Source organism: Dendrobates tinctorius, unplaced genomic scaffold, assembly GCF_039654945.1.
Source record: "Dendrobates tinctorius isolate UK_male_01 unplaced genomic scaffold, ASM3965494v1 ptg000383l, whole genome shotgun sequence".
In the NCBI taxonomy this organism is placed as follows: Eukaryota; Metazoa; Chordata; class Amphibia; order Anura; family Dendrobatidae; genus Dendrobates; species Dendrobates tinctorius.
In genome coordinates, this window is record NW_027362049.1 from 1039045 (window position 1) to 1062572 (window position 23528).

General features: G+C 47.1%; 1 protein-coding gene across 1 annotated transcript in view; it reads left to right on the top strand.

Annotated features, from left to right (window-relative positions):
• UBE2O (ubiquitin conjugating enzyme E2 O) overlaps window positions 1-23528 on the top strand; it is a 98024-nt gene that overhangs the window by 42732 nt on the left and 31764 nt on the right. Inside the window, exons 10-14 of the mRNA XM_073563172.1 lie at window positions 12076-12230; window positions 12322-12434; window positions 13141-13269; window positions 20507-20596; window positions 20779-21463. Of these exons, the coding sequence (XP_073419273.1) occupies window positions 12076-12230; window positions 12322-12434; window positions 13141-13269; window positions 20507-20596; window positions 20779-21463 (1172 nt within the window). The remainder of the gene's footprint in view (window positions 1-12075; window positions 12231-12321; window positions 12435-13140; window positions 13270-20506; window positions 20597-20778; window positions 21464-23528) is intronic.

Consider the following 23528-nt stretch of genomic DNA (forward strand, 5'->3'; position numbering starts at 1 on the left):
ATACTACCTCAAAGAAGTCACCAACCTGGCATTTCACAGCACTAGGCTCTTTGGCGCCAAGCTGGATCAGTTAATCTCGGATGCCACGGGTGGAAAGAGCACTTCCCTTCCTCAGTCCCGTCCTAAGAGGTTCTTTAACAAGAGGGCTTCTCGGCCTTTTAGGTCCTTTCGCCTCTTCTCTCCCACAGACGGTTCATCCCAGCAGGACCGTAACACTGCTTCCAATGACCGGAGAAAGCCATCGTATAAGCCAGCCCCTCGCTGGAGATCCAGGGGTCAGCCTTCCAGGTCCTCAGGCGCTCGATCCGGAAGGTTTTCATCTAAGTGACGGGTCACCCCCACCTGGAAAGCTTTCCAGGGTGGGAGGCAGACTTTCCTTTTTCAAGGACGCGTGGCTATCCGTTGTCGACGACGCTTGGGTCAGGGAAATCATCACGTCCGGATACAAAATCGAGTTTTCTTCCCTCCCAAACAGTCGTTTCTATCTGTCCCGATCCCCAAAACAGCGATCACAGGTTCCAGGGTTCCTTCAGGCCGTCTCCTCTCTCCTTTCCGCCGGGGTCATCGTTCCCGTTCCTACAAAAGAGCGGTTTTTAGGGTTCTACTCGAATCTCTTTGTAGTCCCAAAAAAGGACGGCTCACTTCGCCCAATTTTGGACCTCAAACTGCTCAATCGCCACGTGAAGATCCGCCATTTCAAGATGTAGTCTCTGCGTTCGGTAATAGCCTCAATGGAGCCCGGAGAGTTTCTCTGCTCGGTGGATATACAGGATGCCTACCTCCACATCCCCATTTCTCGCCAGCATCAGAGATACCTCCGCTTTGCGATTCAGAACAACCATTATCAGTTCGCGGCCCTTCCCTTTGGCCTAGCCTCCGCCCCTCGTGTCTTCACGAAGGTGATGGCAACAGTCATGGCCATCCTTCGATCCAGAGGGATCCTTATCATCCCTTACCTGGACGATCTTCTGATCAAGGGCTCGTCCCGACAAGACTGTCTTCACAGCCTTCACATAACCTTGGATGCCCTCGGACGCCTGGGATGGATAGTCAACAAGGACAAGTCCACTCTGTGCCCTACCCAGCGACTGACCTTTTTGGGCATGGAGTTCGATACGAATCTGGCCCGAGTGTTCTTACCGAGGGACAAGTTTTCAACCCTTCGCAAGGGGATACAGTCCCTTCGGCGCTCGAGGGTCATGTCCCTTCGGTCCTGCATGAGAGTCCTGGGGAGGATGGTGGCCTCTATGGAAGCAGTGCCATTTGCACAATTCCACTCTCGCCCTCTCCAGCTGTTCCTCCTGTCAGTCTGGGACAAGACCTTGTTTTCTCTGGATCGCCCCATTCTTCTTCCGCTCAGAGTCAAACAATCGCTAACTTGGTGGACGTTGTCGACGTCATTTCTCCACGGAAGATCCTTTCTCCCGCCTCGGTGGCAGGTCATCACCACCGATGCCAGTCTCCTAGGATGGGGGGGGCGGTCTACTGTCAGAGAACGGCCCAAGGGCGTTGGAACGCCCAGGAGACTCTTCTGCCCATTAACCTTCTGGAGATCAGGGCAATCTTCCTCGCTCTCCTTCGTTGGCAGCATCTTCTAGTAGGCAAGCCGGTCCGCATTCAGTCAGACAACGCCACGGCCGTGGCGTACATAAACCACCAGGGCGGTACTCGCAGCAGGCAGGTGATGTCGGAAGTGGCAAGGATACTTCGTTGGGCAGAGCGTCACGTGCCGGCGATTTCCGCCATTCACATTCCAGGGGTGGAAAACTGGGCAGCCGACTTCTTGAGTCGCCAAGGGCTAGCGTCAGGCGAATGGTCCCTTCATCCCACAGTCTTCAGTCAGATATGCCAGCGCTGGGGCACCCCGGACGTCGATCTCATGGCCTCTCGGATGAACAACAAGGTTCCTCACTTTGTAGCCAGGTCCAGGGATCCATTAGCCGTCGGTTACGACGCCCTAGTAATCCCGTGGTCCCAGTTCCACCTACCTTACCTGTTCCCTCTGCTTGCCCTAATCCCAAGAGTGGTCAAAAAGATAAAGTCAGAGGGCATGCCGGTCATCTTAGTGGCTCCAGACTGGCCGAGACGACCTTGGTACGCGGAGCTGGTGAACATGCTCACGGACGTCCCCTGGAGGCTTCCAAACCGTCCAGATCTTCTCTCGCAAGGCCCCCTTTACCACCAGAGTTCTCAATCTCTCAGTTTAACGGCATGGCCGTTGAGGCCGCGATTCTGAAGGAATCAGGGTTTTCCAACCGGGTCATTCAGACCTTTATTAAGGCTCGGAAGCCTGCTTCTTCCCGCATTTACCATAGGTACTGGAAGGCCTTTTTTCGCTGGTGTGACGAAAACGATGTTTTTCCACTATCGTTCTCAATTCCTTCCATTCTTGGTTTCCTCCAATCCGGCTTGGATGCGGGCCTATCCCTCAGTACTCTCAAAGGCCAGGTATCTGCCCTAGCAATCCTCTTCCAGACGGATCTGGCTTCCTTACCGCAAGTGAAGACCTTTCTCCAAGGAGTCGCCCATGTGGCTCCTCCTCATCGTTCTCCGATAGATCCATGGGATCTCAATCTTGTTTTTGGCGCTCTCCAGAAGGCGCCGTTCGAGCCGATTCAGGACATCCCTCTGTCTTTTCTTTCATGGAAGGTGGCTTTTCTGATCGCCATTACTTCCATCAGGAGAGTTTCTGAGCTGGCGGCCTTATCCTGTCGTTCTCCTTACCTTATCCTCCACCAAGATAAGGTTGTTCTCAGGCCAGTTCCTTCTTTCCTTCCGAAAGTGGTATCCCCCTTTCACATTAACGAAGATATCGTCCTTCCATCATTTTGTTCTGCGCCTGCTCATACTCTGGAAAAGTCGCTCCACAAACTGGATGTAGTGAGAGCCTTGCGTGTTTACCTTGCCAGGACCGCTTCCTTTCGCCAATCTGATTCCTTGTTGGTCATTTCTGAGGGTCGCCGGAAAGGTCTTCCGGCCTCCAAGTCCACAATTGCTCGTTGGATTCGGTCTACCATCCTGGAAGCCTATCGTCTTCAGGAGAAACAGCCTCCTCCGGGGGTGAAAGCCCACTCCACCCGAGCTGTAGGGGCTTCTTGGGCTGTGCGACACCAGGCTTCGGCCTTGCAACTTTGCAGAGCCGCGACCTGGTCATCTTTGCACACCTTCGCGAGGTTCTACAGGGTTCATACCCAGGCCTCGTCTGATGCAGCTCTTGGTAGGAAGGTGCTGCTGGCGGCGGTGGCGCATCGACTGACCTAAGCCCTTCCTTATTTCGTTCCTTTATTGCTGTTCCCACCCTCGGGACTGCTTTGGAACATCCCATGGTCATCTGTGTCCCCCAATAAGGCGATAAAGAAAGAGGGATTTTGGGTTCTTATCGTAAAATCTCTTTCTTGGAGCCTTCATTGGGGGACACAGCACCCGCCCTGTTTAATTAGTACCGTGTTGGGTCTAAGAGTCCCTTGTTGAGATGGTACATATGTTTATGGTTTTGGTTGCTTCTCCTACTGCTTTTTTCACCAACTGAGGTGCTTGGTGCCTGTCGGTGGGTGTACACTGCCGGGGAGGAGCTAAGTTTCTTGTTTTGCATAGTGTCAGCCTCCTAGCAGCAGCAGCAGCAGCATACACCCATGGTCATCTGTGTCCCCCAATGAAGGCTCCAAGAAAGAGATTTTACAGTAAGAACCCAAAATCCCTCTTTTTGGTGCATTTGAGCAATGGATATCTTTTGACATTGTGCGCCATTTTCTTTTTATCATGGGAGTCATTGCTATTACTTGTGTAATAAAGCTTGTTTAAATGTTTCTACAATTTTGGACTTTATACTCTGTCTCTTGTAGGTCTATATGCCTTATTATAGGGGAAGAAAATCCATTTTTATGCCACCGTATAGGCTTTAAAGGCGTTTTCCCATGAACAAAGTTAATTTTAAAGTTGATTTTAATCAATACATCTTGGAATAATTATAATTTCCACAACTGGATGTGTTTAAAAAATGTTCCTGTGCTGGGATAATCTTATATAATCATAGAATGTTAGCGTTGGAAGGGACCTCCTGGGTCATCATGTCCGTCCTCTGCCCAATGCAGGATTCACTAAACCATCTCAGACAGATGTCTGTCCAGCCTCTGTTTGAAGACTTTCATTGAAGGAAAACTCACCACCTCTCATGTCAGCTTGTTCCACTCATTGATTGCCCAAACTGTCAACATTTTTTCTAATATCTGTATGTTCATTTTAATTCAATTGCCTCTGGTGCTTCCATGTGCAAATGAAAATAAGGATGACCCTTCTACGCTTTGACATCCCTTCAGATATTTGTAGACAGTTAAGTCTCCTCTTAGCCTTCTTTTTGCAAGCTAAACATTCCCAGATCCTTTAACCATTCCTCGTAGGACATACTTTGTAGTCTGCTCACTATCCTGGTAGCTCTTTTCTGAACTTGCTCCAGTTTTTCAATGTCTTTTTTTAAAAATATGGTGCCAGAACTGGACACACTATTCCAGATAGATAAGGCCTGACCAAGGAGAATAGAGGGAGATAATTATTTTGTGTGATATAGACTCTATGCTTCTCTTAATACATCCTAGAACTGTTTGCCTTTTTGTTGCTGCATCACACCGTTGACTTGTGCAGTCTGTGATCTATAAGTATACCCTAGTCTTTCTCACATGTTCTGTTGCTTAGTTCTATTCCTCCCATTCTATAGATGTAATTTTCGCTTTTCTTGCCCAGTTGTAGAATTTTGCATGTCTCCCTTTTTAAATACCACTCTTGGGCCTTTTACACATAGCGAGATCACTAGCGATATCGCTTTTTTGTGACACGTACCTGCGACCGGCTCCCCCCCTGGATATCGCTGATTGCGCTCGAATGTCCTGGGCCATTTTTTCCTTGTTGGCGTCCCGCTGGCGCCGACTAGCGACGCAGGCGGAAGTAGTCATCATCTCTGCGTTGTGACAGGTAAGAGCAACCGCCGACTTATCGCTGCTGCACCGCTGGTAAGATCTGCCTGTTTGGCAGCTCACTAGCGATCATTTAGCGATGCACCAGCTATCCTGACCAGGTCGTATCATTGTCGGGCTCGCTGGTGCATCGTTAAAGTGTAACGGGACCCTAAAGGCCCCGTCACACACAGCGATCTCGCTAGCGAGATCGCTGATTTTGTGACACCACAGTGATCTCGCCAGCGAGATCGCTGTGTGTGACTAGGATCAGCAACCGGCCCCCCTGCCTGTTATCGCTGATCGTCCTCGATTGGCCTGGGCCATTTTTCGATCGCTGGTCTCCCGCTGGCCAGCACGCATCGCTGCGTGTGGCAGCGAGAAATCGGCGACGCTGGACTCTTATTTAAACATCGGGTATCCAGGAGCCGCGCGGCTCTTAGATACTCGATGTTTACATTAGAAACCAGCGTCGCTGGTCCTGATCGCTGGAGGGGCTGTCTTGTGACAGCTCACCAGCGATCAGCCTAACGATGTCCCAGCGATCCCATCATGTCGGATCGCTGGAACATCGTTATGTGTAACAGGGCCTTAAGTTGCTGCCCATTGTTCAAGCTTATCTAGATTCTGAAACCTTTCTCTGTCTTCTCTAGTGTTAGCTATCCCTCCTAACTTAGCATTGTCTGCAAATTTGATTAGTTTACCCCTAGATCATTTATAAAAATGTTGAACAACACTGGGACTAGGACAGAGCCTTGTGATGCTCCACTTGAAACACTCTTCCAATTGGATGTGCAACCATTTATCACCCACTAATTGATCACGATCACTGAGCCAGTTATGAATCCACTTAATCGTAACCTAGTCAGTCCCATACTTGGTCATTTTTTCAATAAGGATAGTATGAGATACTTTATCAAATGCTTTGCTGAAGTCGAGATATACACTATATCTACCGCATTTCCCAGATCCACCCATTCAACGATTTCATCATAGAAGGAAATTACCATATATACTCGAGTATAAGTCGACCCGAGTGTAAGCCAAGGCAGCTAATTTTACCACAAAAAACTGGGAAAACTTATTAATTCACGTATAAGCCTGGTATGCATTGTTTCCTCGTCCCCATCCTGGTGTGCGCGGCCTCCTCGTCCCCATCCTGGTGTGCGCGGCCTCCTCGTCCCCATCCTGGTGTGCGCGGCCTCCTCGTCCCCATCCTGGTGTGCGTGGCCTCCTCGTCCCCATCCTGGTGTGCGCGGCCTCCTCGTCCCCATCCTGGTGTGCGCGGCCTCCTCGTCCCCATCCTGGTGTGCGCGGCCTCCTCGTCCCCATCCTGGTGTGCGCGGCCTCCCCGTCCCCATCCTGGTGTGCGCGGCCTCCCCGTCCCCATCCTGGTGTGCGCGGCCTCCCCGTCCCCATCCTGGTGTGCGCGGCCTCCCCGTCCCCATCCTGGTGTGCGCGGCCTCCCCGTCCCCATCCTGGTGTGCGCGGCCTCATCAAAAATTTTTTTCAAAAATAAACCATTATACTTAACTTCCTGCGCTTTGTTACAGCGTCTTGTTCCGGTGCCAGCAGCTGCTTTATGCTTGTAAGCAGGGCATGGCAGGTATGTCATGCGCAGCTCACAAGCAAAGCTCAGCTGCCGGAATACTCATCGCTCCCCACGCCGATACTATGTGCGTGGAGGGCAGTGAGTATTCATTGCTATTAAGTAGCGCGCACAGTGTCAGCCACCAGGCGGTCATGTGTTCCCGCTACTTAAGAGAAATGAATATTCACCTCTTTCCATGGCCATGGGAGTGGACAGAAGTGAACATTCTCTTTTCTCTTAAATAGCGGGCACACGTGACTGCCCAGCAGATGCAGGAGACTGCTGCTGTGGCTGACATTGTTTGTTTGCGATATTACAGAGAAATGAATATTTACTGCCAGCGCAGTGAATATTCATTTTTCTTTAGCCGCAGCAGCCGGCTCCTGCCTCCTGTGACCTGCTGCTCTGATGCTCCCCCTCCATCCTCAGTACACCTGACTCGAGTGTAAACCGGGGGAGGGGGTTTAAGCACAAAAAAAATGTGCTGCAAAACTCTGCTTATACTCGAGTATATATGGTACATTAGTTTGGCATGACTTGTTTTCTACAAACCCATGGTTTTTTTTCTAGTTGATTACTGTATTCTTATCCAAGTACTTACATACATAATGTTTCGTAATTTGTTCAAAGATTTTTCCTGGTATAGAAGTAAGATTCGCTGGTCTGTAATTTTCTGGGTACATCTTCTTCCCCCAACATTTGCCCTCCAGGATTTTCAAATATTCTGGCTAGTGGTTCTGCAATTTCCTCTATCTCTTGGTACCCTAGGATGTAGTTCATCTGTACCAGGAGATTTAAACTCATTTAAATTGGGTACATTTTCCCTCACCATCTCTCTATCTATCTATCTATCTATCTATCTATATATATTTATTTTAGTGTGGGTAATTTTATTCCTTCGATAGCACCGTGAACATCAATTAAAGTTACAGTTGCTTTCTTAGAGAATACAAATGCAAAGTAGGAAATTAAAAGTTGAGTCTTCTCTACATAATTTTTGACCACTTCACCCTTTTCATCCTGTAAAAATCCTATAGCATCTTTGACTTTTTTCTTTTGCTTCTGACATACCCCCAAGATCCTTTTTGTTTTTGGTCTCCCTTGCAAGCCTTACTTCATTACTGTCTTTAGCTCTTCTAACATTTGTACTGCATTCCCTGCATGCAGCATTATATTCTTTAGATATGCCCCCCTCTTTCCATTTAAGATACATTTCTTTTTTCCTTTTTAACAAGTGAGTTCTGCGTTTATCCATCCTGGTCTCTTTAAATGCTTCCAATTCTTTCTTCTTTTCAAGATTGTTACTGATTGTACATTGAGAATTCCATTTAGCAAAATCTCCTATCCTTAGACACTTCTGTCATTTAGAACATTCAGCCATTGAACCTTGCCTATGCTCTTTTTGACATTAAAATCTGCCTTCCTGAAGTACAACTCTAAGGGCCCTGTCACACATAGCGACTCACCAGCGATCCTGACAGCGATATTGTCAGGATCGCTGGTGTGTTGCTACATGATCGCTGGTGAGCTGCCAAACAGGCAGCTTCACTAGCGATCAGCACCAGCGACAACGCTGGTATCTAAGGTAAATATCGGGTTACTAAGCGGCGCGTGTCACTTAGTTACCCTATGTGTACCTTAGAAACCTGCGTCCTTGCGCCGGAAGCTGCCAGCACGCAGGTTTCTAAGGTACACATCGGGTAACTAAGTGACGCGCGCCGCTTAGTAACCCAATATTTACCTTAGATACCAGCTCCCAGCGCCTGCTTAGAGCGCTGGGAGCGTCGCTGATCGTTGGCTCCCGCTGCCACACGCAGCGATGCGCGCTTGCCAGCGGGAGAGCAACGATGAAAAAATGGCCCAGGACGATGCTGCACGATCAGCGATACCTGGAGGGGGGGCCGGTCGCTGATCCCTGTCACACACAGTGATGTCGCTGACGAGATCGCTGTGGCGTCACAAAATCTGCGACCTCGCTAGCGAGATCGCTGTGTGTGACGGGGCCGAGTCCTCTCTGGTTGTCTTCCTCTTGTAATGCAAAATTCGACTACAGACCACATTTACTTCCTCAACCATTTCCTCCCTGTTGGTAAGAATTGGGTCCAAGATTGCAGAACCTCTTGTTCTGTCTTCTACCTTTTGAAAGATAAAGTTGTCAGCAAGAGTAGATAAGAGTTTTCTAGACCCATTACTTTTGCTTGAGAGAGATTCCTAACAAATATCTGAAAAGTTAAAATCTCCCATGATCACTGTCATACTTTTTTGAGAACAAAGACATCTGTGTCATGATCCCAGTGCAGGTTTTGACCTGCACGTCAGGGGTTAATGTCTTGAGCCCAGTGCAGGCTTTGACCTGCACACCTGGGGTTAATTATTGTGGCCTCTTTGGTTCAGGGAGAGCTTCTTATAGCCCTGGGAAACTCCAATCCCCGTCAGTTATACTTTTGCCTTTGGCCGAGTGTGTTGACCCCTGTGCGCCTGTTCGTTGTCTTCTAGCTTGCTTATATGGTTCTGACCCGGTTCTGTCCCCCATTGTGAGTTTGCCTGTTGATTCTGTACTGCACTACCCTCTCTGTGCATGATTCCTTGCCTGTGACCTGACTATTCTTTGCTCGCCTCTCGTACTTTGCAGCTATCTCCGTGTTTGACTCATTGGCTACATCCTGACTCCCCGTTCTGTCTATCCTCTGGTTTTGTCGTGCTATCTTGGGCTTTGACCCCAGCCTGTCTATGCCCCTTGGTAACTTTGTCCCGTAGTTACCCTGCTAGGGGTTTTCCTGCAGCTCCTAGCGCTCTGAGGTTTAGGCCACGCCCCCAGCAGTCACGTGCTTTAGGTCCTGCTGGTCTGAAGCACACACCTTCTCTGCTGCTACCCGCTCCACAGGTATCGCTGAGCACAGTTTGTCTTACTCAGGACATGCGCACTGGTTCAGTGAGCAAGTGCAGTGCGGTGTTCCTGACAATCTGATGTCAGAAGAAATCATTCATAGATTGTCTGTCCAGGTAGCCTATAGTAAACTCAATAGTGTCCTTTCTGTTCTTTGTCCTTGTATTCTTACTCAAACAGTTTCTACAGAGCTACCAGTCTCTGAAGCTTTGATCTCTGTGGAGATATGTTATCCTAACCTGGTCAAGAAATCCAAAGCATTGCTCACGGCACCTTCGACATATCCAGTTGTTCACCTATAGAATCCTGTCCAATCTCCTTGGTCCATGTTCATCCACTGGGATGATGGCTGAGAGGATGACCTGCGCTTTCAGCTCCTTCACCTTCCGGCCTAGGTCTTCAAAGTTTCAGTATATAGTTTCCATGTTCTTTTTTGCTGTGTCATTTGTTCCTAAGGAGGCAATAAGCAGCCACCCAATGTGGAGCTTGAACCCACGTCCCTGAGACTGAGTCTCGTGCTCTACCGACTGTGTTAGCCAGTCTTCTGACATGCCCATCGTATCTGGTAAATGTGCTTCTGCTGTGTCTGACCGTGCAGGAACATGGTCTGATCATACCACAGCTCCTGGGCAGGGGAGGAAGCAAAATAGTATCCAGACATTACATGGGATCACAGCTGATTTTTTTTTTGAGAGAGAACTTTTCTCTGCCTGTTATTAAAAAATGTTTTACCTCAAAGAATAATTTGTGCCGTAATGTCTGTATATTCTTTCACCACCCTTTCCTGCCTATGAGGTGTGGTATGATCGGACCATGTTCCTGTATGGTCAGACACACCTAAAGCATTTGCTAATATATGGGTATACTCAGTTGAAGAACCACCATAAAGAAAACCCTAGGCCTTTTTTTTTTTTTTTTTTAAACATTTTTTGGATACAATAGAGTAAATATATGTAGACAAATATAACTGACAGCACCTAGAACAAGGTAGGTTTTGAAAAAACGATACAGATAATCTCAGAAAAAGAGGGGAATATCAAATATACGGTAAGCCCTCTTGAATACCAATACAAACAATATTTTTACTTGACAAAAATATATAAAAGTAGTCCTATTGCAATAGAAGACTACAAAGACGACATAAATTAATAGTATATTACAAAAAACAAAACCAACCTATCACCACCCAACCACAAACACACAAAAAAACAGCTGAATACCCAGTAAAGTTTATATGTCTTTGAGGATACGAGCACCTGCTCCTAAATTGAAGCAGTGTGAACTATAGTATAGCTCACTAAACTTGGTGAAAACATGGTCTCAAAAAATGCCCATCAAAACTGACCCTCAATAAGAGGTATTCTTCGCCAGCTAGTCATCCCGTAGACTGGGCCATATAAAGTACTAGATGGCCAAGAATTCCACTACCTGGATGTAATATGCCTAGTCTAGAAACTTTCCCTCAAGCAATAAAGAAAATGAGCTCTTATAGTGAAATGCACATAAGCTTGATGTACAAACATTCTCTGGCTACTCAGCTAGTAAATATCTGAACATGCTTAGTAATTTATAGTCCCTATCAAATACAGGAATCCTATATCACAGTTTTGGTACAGTCAATCCCAAAGGGGGCTTTACACATGGCGATATCACTAAAGCGTCACAGATTTTGTGACGAAGCAGCGATATTGCTAGCGATATCGCTACATGTGATACTTACCCTCGACCGCCCCCCCCCCCCCCCCCTGCTGGCTATCGCTGATCACGCGAGATCGGCCTGGTCCATTTTTCCTCGTCTGCCTGCTCGACGAGCGAGCCATGGATGCAGGCGGAAGACGGTCACCCTCGCCGCATCTGAAAGGTGAGTACAACCGCCGACCACTGCTGCATCGCTGGTGAGATCTGCCTGTTTGGCAACTCACTAGTGACCATTTAACAATGCACCAGCGATCATGACCAGGTCACATCGTGGTCGGGATCGCTGGTGCATCGCTAAATGTAAAGAGGCCTCAAGACCTCAAAAGAAAAAAAAAGAGTATGCCTAGAAAAGACCATAATAGGTTACTTATCTGAATCCAGTCCCATTATGGATTACTCCTTAATTGTGGTCCACTGATGAGCCCAGACACTGGGAGGGGGGTGAAACGCGTGGTCACCTGATGAGCCCGGACACTGGGAGGGTGTGAAACGCGTATGGACGATGCTATTCGGGCTGGAATCAGATAAGTAACCTATTATGGTCTTTTCTGGGCATGCTTTTTTTTTTTCCCAGACACAGCCATTACACAGTACACAGCAGGGGCACATTTATAAGATTATCTCAGCACAGGATCTTTTTTTTTTTTTTTCTTTAAGAAACCTACCAATTGTGGAACTTTTTAATCAATACATCTTAGAATAATATCACATTTGTTTGTGGGGAAATCCCTTCAAAGGGACTTATTTTTGCAGGATGGATTTTAGTTGTCGTTAGCATAATTTTGGCCTAGCTGTAACTCAAATTGTAATATCACAATTTATAGTGACGACACATTGCTTTTTCTTAAAGGATGTAAATACCATAGTATCATATCTGATATAACCAAGTGTTCAATTGTCAAAGATATTTTTCAAAGATGGGTTTCACCATAACTCTTACCGTTTCTCTGCAGGGTGGCTGTGGAAGTCATCACCACCGTAACAACAGCGGATGTCATGTGGCAAGATGGAAGTGTAGAAACCAACATTCGGTCTAATGAGCTCATCCCTATTCAGCACTTGGACAACAATGAATTCTGTCCAGGAGATTTTGTTGTGGATAAGCGAGGTCGGTGAATCATGCTGTTCTTCTCAGTAAATGACCTTGTGTTATGGTAGTGGTTTCATCTTTTTAATGATGTTCCTTTGATCTCTTTCAGGGCACGCGTTGCAGGATCCTAGCATCTATGGTGTGGTGCAGTCCGGAGATCACACAGGGCGGACTTGTGTTGTCAAATGGATCAAGTTGAATTCGGAAGGCACTGCTGTCGAGGTGAGGGTTTAGAATCTGTTTCTAGGGTTGTTGGGTATTAATTGTGTATTAGTCTAAGAGCAGCACAAATATGTAATCGAAAAAGTTGATGGGCTTAAAGGGGTTGTCCACTACTTTAAATTAACCCCCCAATGTATCCCCCTGGGGCCCCTAATGAATTTTGTAAATACCTCATGTTGCCTATACTGCCTGTGAGTGGCGCTATCGCTGGCCGCTCACAGGCAGCACGTGACCCCCGGCTGCAGCTGGCTCTTGCTTTCGCTGACGTCGCGTCAAGTGCTGGCAGCAGCCGGGGGTCATTCCTCCTTCCGCGCTGGCTGCCAGGCTGTGGGCGGGGTTATCCTCCCGCATCACACCCGGCATCCACCGCGCGCCCATTCATTGAGAAACCGCGCAGTGGATGCTGGGTGTGACGCGGGGGTAACCCTGCCCACAACCCAGCAGCCACTGTGGGGACCCAGCGCTGAGTCACTCCTCACTTGACGTGACGTCAGTGCTGGGTCACGTGCTGCCTGTGAGCGGCCACGGATAGCGCCGCTCACAGGCAGTATAGGCAACATAAGTTATTTACAAAATTCATTAGGTGCCCCGGGGGGATACATTGGGGAGGTTAATTTAAAGTAGTGGACAACCCCTTAAAACCTAAAAAAGACAAAATTGATGCCTTATTCCAAACTGATGTAAAAAGTAAACCTTTATATTTTAGGTTGTTGGCGAAGAAGATGATGTTAGTGTCTATGACATTGCTGACCATCCAGACTTCCGTTTCCGAGCCACAGATATTGTTATACGTATTGGTAGCTCAGACCCTGATGTTGCTGCTGATGGCAGTCAGGTAACTCTCAAATAGCCCCACTTACCAGTGTGAAAATGGTAATATTTTTATTGGTTTGTAGCACCGTTGCTTTGCAGCACTGGGGTCCTTTCTTCAAATCCCACCGAGGACAACATCTGTAAGGAGATTGTGTTCTCCTTGTGTTTGCATAGGTTTCCTCCTCATCATAGGGAACTTGGATTGTTAGCCCCGATGGGGAACGTGATAACAATGTCTGACACTTTATACATAATAAATAACATTACAGAATAATTATATTTAAAAATAATACTCTTAAAAAAGAAAAAATTCACCCCAGTGTGTCTGAATTCCTAGTCCTGAAATAATTCCTTAAACGGAATCTGTCACCACATTTTTCAAGTATCAGCTGCTGGCACCACCATCAGGGGCTTTTCTACAGCATTCTGTAATGCTGTAGATAAGCTCCCGATGTAACGTGAAAGATAAGAAACATGAGTTATATTATACTCACCCAGGGGCGGTCCAGGTCCGGTTTTGGTCCGATGGGTGTCGCGGTCCGGCGCCTCCCATCTTCTAACGGTGACGTCCTCTTCTTTGCTGCCTTTCGTGGCTCCTGTGCAGACTTACCTCTCCCGGCGCCTGCACAATGCAGGACTCTGCTCTGCTCAGGAGCCACGACAGGCAGCAAAGAAGAGGACCTCACCGTTAGAAGATGGGAGGCGCCGGACCGCAACACCCATCGGACCAAGACCCCGGTGAGAGTAATCTAACTTTTTTTTTTTTTTCTTATCTTTCAGGTTACATCGGGGGCTTATCTACAGCATTAAAGAATGCTGTAGATAAGCCCCTGATGGCGGAGCCGGCAGCTGATACTCGAAAAATGGGGTGACAGATTCCCTTTAACCAAGTCATGTTCCATATTAAAATCGTAGTGGACACAAATGTAAATTTGGAAAATGCATTTTATCCTCTCAAAAGACCATAATTATAAAAAAAAATTTGAAATAATGTGATTTCAAATAAAGAATAAAGCTTTATTTTGTAACATAAAAAAATATTTTAGCGGCCTAAAAAAGTATACATGTTATTGAAAGAGGCAGACTGAAGAAGCACTATTCTCATGAATGTTGTACCTTTATAAATCGCACCCAGGTTTGGATAACAAGTTCTGAAAAAAATAATAAAACTTCCCTGGTGATATAAAGATATGGAGGGGGTAATGTCACTAATGTTGGAGGTCTCCGGTTGTGCTTGTTTCGTGACCTCTATTCCAAAGAGGTAGCAGTGTTATATCAACAAAATAAAGGGCACAATATAAGATCCTCTAGGTCCCAATTCAGTTTACTTAGGTTTTCTTGTACCAAAATTCATAAAGAGCATAAATACGTTTATTGTGGAATCAACTATTGTCCTTGGTGTCTTATTGGTGTAATTTCTTTCGTGTATGCCACTTCAGCTCCTTATGCAGAGTTTTGCCAGTTGTACAGTTTAGAAGTAATTCTGATTTCCATTCTATCAAGGATGCCTGTTGCAGATTTCATGTTATGCAGTCCTGTGCCACTCTGATTTTCTGTGCCCTTCACGACCACACACTAATGTGGGCCAACGAGGACAGCATCACATATGTACCCTATATGGTGCAAATGCAAAAGATTGGCTTTTGTCTGACAATTGTGCAACAGTTTTATATTTCTTTAACCCGTGCACAAAGACCCATTATATTGACTCATGTGGACGTAAGCTTTACATAAAGGGGTTGTCTACTACTTCAAATTAACCCCCCAATGTATCCCCCCGGGGCCCCTAATGAATCTTGTAATCACCTCATGTTGCCTATTTCTTTCTCGCTTCATTGGGGGGACACAGGTTACCATGGGTGTGTGCTGCTTTCGCTAGGAAGCTGACACTATGCAAATAAGAAAAAGTTAGCTCCTCCCCAGTAGTATACACCTACCGACAGGCCCAAATTACCCCAGTTTTTGCTTAGTGTCTGAAGAAGGCGGACCTGGATCTAACACCAGATCCGCAGTTGTTTTTCCTTACAGGTTTTGTGTGTGTTTTTATTAATCATTTCCCCTTTATTTTTCAGATACAGCTCGTCGGGTAACAGGGTGCAGAATTCTCACCCAGTTTTCCCACATTTAAGCGAACGAGAGAGCAGTGTGGTATCACCCACATCGCCCACTCTCGGACCCGCTGGCAGGACTTTGTCTCCTGTCCACCTTTTGGGGTGTTTTAGGGTGACTCTTGGTGGCCAGTCCTTGCCTTATCCCCTCCTCACCCTTCTCCTCGGAAGGGCTGAGAGGAAGACGGTGGTCACCGGTGGTGGACTTCCCCCTTATTCCTAATGGGTGACGCCGTCTTCTGCCTGGGCCAAGATACTTCGTTGAAGCATTTTGGCGGCAGCTCCTGCAGAAGCGCTAGCAGATTTGGCAGACCAGATTGCCTATGTGGGTAAATACCTGTTGAATGCCTCCCTGGATGCTGTTGTTTGCTCAGCAAGAGCAAACAGCAACATTATTGCTTTTCGCCGCATCCTTTGGTTGAAGGCGTGGAACGCAGATCCAGCTTCCAAAAAACAAAAAAAAACTCACTGGCCTTCCATTCCAAGGCTCCAAAATCTTTGGAGCCAAGCTGGACCAGATTATTTCGGATGCCACCAGGGGCAAAAGTACTTCTCTACCTCAATCCAGGACAAAATGTCCCCTCAACAGAAAGGGCCCCCAGCCTTTTCAGCCCTTTTGACCTTTCTCTCCCTCAGTCGGATACTCCCAGCAGGACCGTCCTTCCGCACAAGGGGAAAGAAGGAGACCCTCCTTCAAACCTGCCCGCCCCGCGATGGAGGTCTAGGAGCCGCCTCTCTAAGCCCTCCGGTTCTTGCGGCCACAGATTTTCCTCAAAAGGTCAGGTCACCCCCACCTGGGAATCTTTCCAGGGTGGGAGACAGGCTTCTTCTCTTCAAGCAAACTTGGTGGGCGGCGGTCGACGACGCTTGGGTCCGGGGGTATTGTCACATCAGGCTGAAAGATAGAATTTTCTTCGCCCCCAAAAGGATGTTTCTTCCTCTCTTCTGAGCTCTGCCATGCGCTGAAACAGAGGTCCCCCCCCCACATATCAGGTATCAGCGTACTCAGGACAAATTGCACAATAACTTTTCCAGTCCAATTTCTCCTTTTACCCTTGGTAAAATAAAAAAAATTGAACCTGAATTATTTTTTTTGTGAAAAAAAGTTAAATGTTCATTTATTTATTTACCGTATTTATTTTTTAAATACTCAAAAAATTTCTGTGAAGCACCTGAAGGGTTAGTAAACTTCTTGAATGTGGTTTTGAGCACCTTGAGGGGTGCAGTTTTTAGAATGGTGTCACTTTTGGGTATTTTCTATCATATAGACCCCTCAAAGTGGCTTCAAATGTGATGTGGTCCGTAAAAATAAAATGGTGTAAAAATGAGAAATCGCTGGTCAACTTTTAACCCTTATAACTTCCTAACAAAAAAAATTTTGGTTCCAAAATTGTGCTGATGTAAAGTAAACATGTGGGAAATGTTACTTATTAAGTTTTTTGTGTGCCGTATCTCTGTGATTTAAAGGCATAAAAATTCAAAGTTGGAAAATTGCGAAATTTTCAAAATTTTCGCCAAGTTTCCGTTTTTTTCACAAATAAACGTAAGTTATATGAATGAAATTTTACCACTAACATGAAGTACAATATGTCACGAGAAAACAATGTCAGAATCACCGGGATCCATGGAAGCGTTTCAGAGTTATTACCTCATAAAGGGACAGTGGTCAGAATTGTAAAAGTTGGCCCTCTCATGAACGTGCAAACCACCCTTGGGGGTGAAGGGGTTAAAGGGTCAGGTGTCCGCTCTGGCTATCTTTTACAAACGGATCTGGCTTCTCTTCCCCAGTTGAAGACTTTTCTTCAGGGCGTCGCTCACATAGCGCCTCCTTACCAGTCTCCAGTCGGCCCATGGGATCTGAATCTTGTTTTGGGCGCCCTCCAGCGTGCGCCTTTCGAACCGATTCAGGATATTTCTTTTTCCCTCCTCTTGTGGAAGGTCGCCTTCCGGGTCGCCATCACCTCTATAAGGAGGGTCTCAGAGTTGGCAGCATTATCCTGCCGTTCTCCTTTCCTAGTTTTGCACCTGGATAAGGTAGTTCTCAGACTGGTTCCTGCCTTTCTGCCAAAGGTAGTCTCCGCCTTTCACATCAATGGGGACATCGTCCTCCCCTCTCTGTGTCCCTCTCCAGCTCATCCCTTGGAGAGATCCCTTCACAAGTTGGACTTGGTCAGGACAATTCGAATCTACCTTGCTAGGACTGCTCCTTTCCGTCAGTCCAATTCCCTGTTTGTCGTCTCTGAGGGTCGTCGGAAGGGTTTCCAGCCTCCAAATCCACCGTTGCTCGTTGGATTCGTTCAGCGGTTCTGGAGGCATACCGCGTCCAGGACAAACAGCCTCCTCGGGGTGAGAGCTCACTCTACCCGAGCTGTATTAGCTTCCTGAGCCGTTCGTCACCAGGCTTCGGCCTTGCAAGTTTGCAAGGCTGCTACCTGGTCGTCACTCCTTACCTTCGTGAGATTTTACAAGGTAGATACTCACGCCTCTGCTGATGCAGGCTTGGGTAGGAAGATACTGCAGGCGGCGGTCTCCCACCGGTTGACCTAAGTACCCTTCTCTCAGCATTTCTTTCTCACCCGTGGGGCTGCTTTTGGACGTCCCATGGTAACCTATGTCCCCCAATGAAGCGAGAAAGAAAGGGGGATTTTTGGTACTTACTGTAAAATCTCTTTCTTGGAGCCTTCATTGGGGGACACAGCACCCTCCCTTAATGTTGTACCGTGTTGGTCAATGGGCCATTGTTTTGGTTGGTACATAGGTTGAGTTCTTACGGTTGAATTCTTCTAGTAGCTCCTCATACTGCTTTTGCACCAACTGAGGTAATTTGGGCTTGTCGGTAGGTGTATACTGCTGGGGAGGAGCTAGCTTTTTCTTATTTGCATAGTGTCATGTTATGAATGGGAACCGAGGAGGAAAAACAGGACAACAAGTTAAGTCTCAGAAAACCAGAGAAGTTGGTAACTATGCAGATTGCAGATCCCTGATCTTAACCGCACAACTAGAAGCAGTCGTGGAGCGTTCCTACGTTGGTCCTAGACACCTCCTCACAACCGGAGAACTACATAAGCCTAAAGCAGGAAAAGAGGAAGACTAACTGCCCCAGAGCAGACCCCAAAGGAAAGACAGCCCCCCACATGTATTGACGGTGAAACAAGATGAATGCACAAACACAGGCAGGAAAATAGGCTGAGCAAACGATGGGGCCCGACTAACTAGAAAGGACAGGAAAGGAAAGACACTGTCTGCAATATGCCAAAAACAACCTACAAAAATATTGTCCAACACTTCTGATAGCAAAATTAACCCTGAAGTCACTAGACTTCTAAACCTATATCAGCACTCTGAAATATTCTGAGACAGAGCAAAAAAAGAGGCCAATCTAATAAGGGACAAAAAGCACATTGGCAAATACTGATTAAAAGGAGTGGAATTTCAGCATAGCCCCAACAGGGGCAGGCTGATTAAACAACAAACTGAATTGACCAACAAGAGCAAGTGTGAACAATAGCAAAAAACAAACTTAACTTGAGAAGACTGGAAGAGAGCTGAAGTCCAGGACCTGAGAAGCAGACTGAATCACCAGCACCCGGATAGGGCGTCGGCTGTCTTATATCCAGTCTGATACTCCAGAGATCCAATCGTTATCTTCCTCATCAGGTGGCAGATCACTACCACTTAAACCAACCGCACTACCTCCTGTCACCACCAGAGGGAGAACGGAAGGGGAACTCTCAACTGGTGGAGCAGAAAATGAGTTCATGACAGTGTCAGCCTCCTAGTGACAGCAGCATACACCCATGGTAACCTGTGTCCCCCAATGAAGGCTCCAAGAAAGATTTTACGGTAAGTTCCAAAAATCCCCCTTTTGCCTGTGAGCGGCCTCACGCTGGCCGCTCACAGGCAGCACTTGACCCCCGGCTGCAGCTGGCTCTTGCTTCCGCTGACATCCCGACAAGTGCTGGCAGCAGCCAGGGGGTCCCTCTTCCTCCTTCCACGCTGGCTGCCAGGCTGTGGGCCACGGATAGCGCCGCTCACAGGCAGTATAGACAACATAAGGTATTTACAAAATTCATTAGAGGCCCCGGGGCAATACATTGGGGGGTTAATTTAACGTAGTGGACAACCCCTTTAACTGCTAGCAAGCTCAGCTCAGTCTCTCCCTATCAGCATTAATTGCACACATCGAGAGAACGATGACCACGATAACCAAGCGTTATCCCTGATCTACCCTATGATTTAAGGAATCGGGGAAATCTGGCACTGATGAGCTTAGTGACTGCGAACCATAAGATGCACATAAATTTTAACAAGATGTCATCTTACTAAAAAAGAATCTTATCGGTAGAAAAACACGGTAAGTAAGATCAATGTATTTCCTTTTTGGACCCACTTTAAAGGGCTGGTCTTAGCTTTAAGTATTAGTCTCCCTACAAGATGGGCAACTGGATATAAACACTTTGAACAGATCCACTGAGCGCACTTTGAATGAAAGTGTAGATGCTGTTGCTGGCTGCTGCAGCACATCTTCTATTCAGAAGAACAGGATCTGTGCTGCGGCTGCTACTTTGAACAGATTTTCTGAGTGCAGTTTCAGTCAAAGTGCTTACATATGGCCCCTGCTGGAGCAACCCCTGCCTCCTCCAAAAAAAGGGGATCTGGTATAGATGATCTATCCTGTAGTTGGAACATCAGATGCCTAAACCCAGAGAAACCCCTCATTACAATGAATTCAGGTTTGTTTCCCTTATTTCTTGGCTACATTGGTTTTCATGAAGAAACTAGCTGACTAACCACCTAACATAGGAACAGTTATTAAAGATCAGGCATTATTTCCTAGCTTCTCCTCACAGGAGATGAGGAGATCCTCCTGCACACAGCTTTCTCAACTGAATTCTGTGCACTGAAACAATCTGAGCCTCGTAAAAGAAAAAAGAAAAATTGCTTGCCGGTCTTTAAAGTGGGAAATTACATTAGAAGCAGTTCTGATATTAGTATAATCTGAATCCGGGACATGAGCAATTAAGGTAATGGTAGAGCTGCTATGAGGGGAAAAAAAGTATTTAAAGCCGGCTTGTGCTATCTAGGGTTTCCACAGTGCTCGGTTGCTGTAAGCTGCAATAAACATGTCCTCTCTCATTCTGCCTCTTGCAGCCCTCCGTGGGACAAGTTGCCCGTGTAGACGTTAGTAGTAAAGTAGAAGTAATTTGGGCTGACAACTCCAGGACCATTATCCTTCCACAGGTGAGAATATCTTAACTGATTTTTTTTTTGGCTGAATGGAAGACAGGGAGCCTACACTAGAAAAGTTTTGGCCTTTTGTTTTCCTCCTATGTGGCTCTGGGTTGAAAGTAACATAATTTCTGAGCTTGCTTTTTAAAGTGTTTTATTACTGCCCTTCTCATTACCTTTATGTTCCTCTTCAGCATCTGTTCAATGTGGAATCAGAGTTGGAGGAGTCTTTCTATGATTCTGTGGATAGTAGCACCAGTGGCGCCTCCTCTGATGAGTGGGAAGACGACAGTGACAGCTGGGAGACGGACAATGGCTTGACGGAGGACGAACACGCACGTGTTGCTGCCGAAGCAGTAGAGGAAGCACCGAATCCAAGTGCATCTACAGAGCAAGCTCCACAGACTGAGAAGGATGACCCTGGGCAAGGAACTTCTGTGGCCTCTATAGTGGTCCCTGGGCTTGTGGTTAAAGCGAATGAAAAGGAAGGGATGGTAAAGAGCTTCAAGGAGTTAAAGGAGGCTATAAAGATCCTAGAAAGCTTGAAAAATATGACTGTAGAGCAGCTGCTGACTGGTTCTCCAACCTCACCCATTGCTGAGCCAGAGAAATTTACTAGGGAAAAAAAATTCCTGGATGATATCAAGAAGTTGCAGGAAAATCTAAAGAAGACACTTGATAATGTGGCCATTGCAGAGGAAGAGAAGATGGAATCTGCGCCAGAGACTGAAAAAGAAGATAAACCAGAAGCTCAGACACCGGTCCGCTCTGAATGGCCTAGTGACACACCTGTCCTCTGTCAGCAGTGTGGTGGCAAACCTGGTGTCATATTCACAAGTGCTAAAGGAGAGGTGTTCTCTGTGCTGGAGACTGCACCAGGTAAAGTTGAAGGGATTCATGTCTATATCGACCAGGCAAATGCAAATTGACCAGGAGGGGAGAGGTTATGGATACCTTTTTAGGTCAATGATACTAGTTTGCACTGAATACGTTGGGGAATTGGAAGCCAATGAGGGGATGTGTGGAGGAGAGATGTGGCTTAGTCAAACAGTGGAGTTAAGGACGGAATGGAGAGGTGCAAGCGTGTTAGTAGGGAGGCCACAGAGGATGATATTGCAGTAGTCGAGACAGGAGATGATGAGGTCATGCACTAACATTTTTGTGGGTTGAGGAAAGGACAGATTCTGGAAATATTTTTGAGTTGGAAGCGGCAGGACGTGGTGAAAGCTTGGATGTGTTATTTGAAGGAGAGGACAGAGTCCAGGATTACTCTGAGGCAGTGGATTTCTGGTATAGGGAAAGCATAATGTCACCACTCGCCTAACTACAATCTTTAATCTCTCCCTCTCCTCGGGCATTTTCCCATCCTCCTTCAAACACTCTATCGTTACTCCATTACTAAAGAAATCCGCTCTCGACCCATCCTGCACAAACAACTACAAACCAGTCTCCAATCTCCCCTTCATCTCCAAACTTTTGGAGCGCCTAGTCTACTCCCGCCTTACCAGTTACCTCTCCACTCACTACTTCCTAGATCCTTCAAAGTCTGGATTCTGCCCCCTACATTCGACTGAAACTGCACTCATCAAAGTTACCAATGACCTTCTGACAGCAAAATGTAACGGTGACCACTTTCTGCTCATACTTCTCGACCTTACTCTCTAGGCTCCAGTCACTAGGCATTAAGGACACTGCCCTCTCCTGGTTCTCTTCCTATCTTTCTGACCGGTCCTTCAGTGTTTTGTTCGCTGGCTCCACATCATCTCCTCTTCCTCTCACTGTCGGGGTACCTCAGGGCTCAGTCCTTGGCCCCCTTCTGTTTTCTCTCTACACGGCCCCAATTGGACAGACCATCAGCAGATTTGGCTTTCATTACCATCTTTGTGCTGATGACACACAACTATACACGTCATCCCCCGACCTTACCCCCGCAGTACTACAGAACGCCAGTGACTGTACACAGTCTCCAACATCATGTCTGCTCTCTATCTGAAACTTAAGCCCCCGTCACACTAAGCGATCTCGGTAGCGAGATCGCTGCTGAGTCACAACTTTTGTGACGTAACAGCGATCTCACCAGCGAGATCGCTGTGTGTGACAGCGAGCGGCCCCCCTGCCGGTATCGCTGATCGCTGGAAGAAACCTCTGGACATTTCTTTGGTCGCTGGTCTCCCGCTGGCCAGCACGCATCACTGTGTGTGACAAGCGGGAGACCAGCGATCAGGTGTAAAAAATAATAAAAAAAAATAAAAAATATAGTTATTCTCACCTTCTGATGTCCCACGCAGTCTTCCGGCCTCTCTCCACGCTCCGGTCCCCAGTGATCCTTTGCCCGAATGACCGCGAGACTTTGTTATCCCTCGAGACCGTGACATCTCGCGGTCATTCTCGCAAAGGATCACTGGGACCGGAGCGTGGAGAGAGGCAGGATGGCTGAACGAGACGTCGGAAGGTGAGAATAACTATATTTTTTATTTTGATTCTATTTTTTACATGGATGGCCAGCGATGCCGGGCGCTCGGCATCGCTGTGCTGATCGCTGGTGAAGCTGTCTGTGTGACAGCTCACCAGCGATCACATAGCGACTTACTAGCGATCCTGACACCTTGATATCGGTGTCGGGATCGCTGGTAAGTCGCTTAGTGTGACGGGGCCTTTAACCTCTCAAAAACTTAACTTCTGCTCCCGCTGTCTACTAACTTCCCTAAAGCTGACATTTCCCTCTCTGTGGGTGGCACCACAATAACACCCCGGCAGCAGGCGCGCTGTCTGGGTGTTATGTTTGACACCAACCTCTCCTTCACATCCCATGTACAATCTCTTGCCACTTACACCTAAAGAACATCTCCAGAATCCGCCCTTTTCTCACCATGGAAACAACGAAAACCCTCACTGTCGCATTGATCCACTCCTGCCTGGACTACTGCAACACTCTATTAATTGG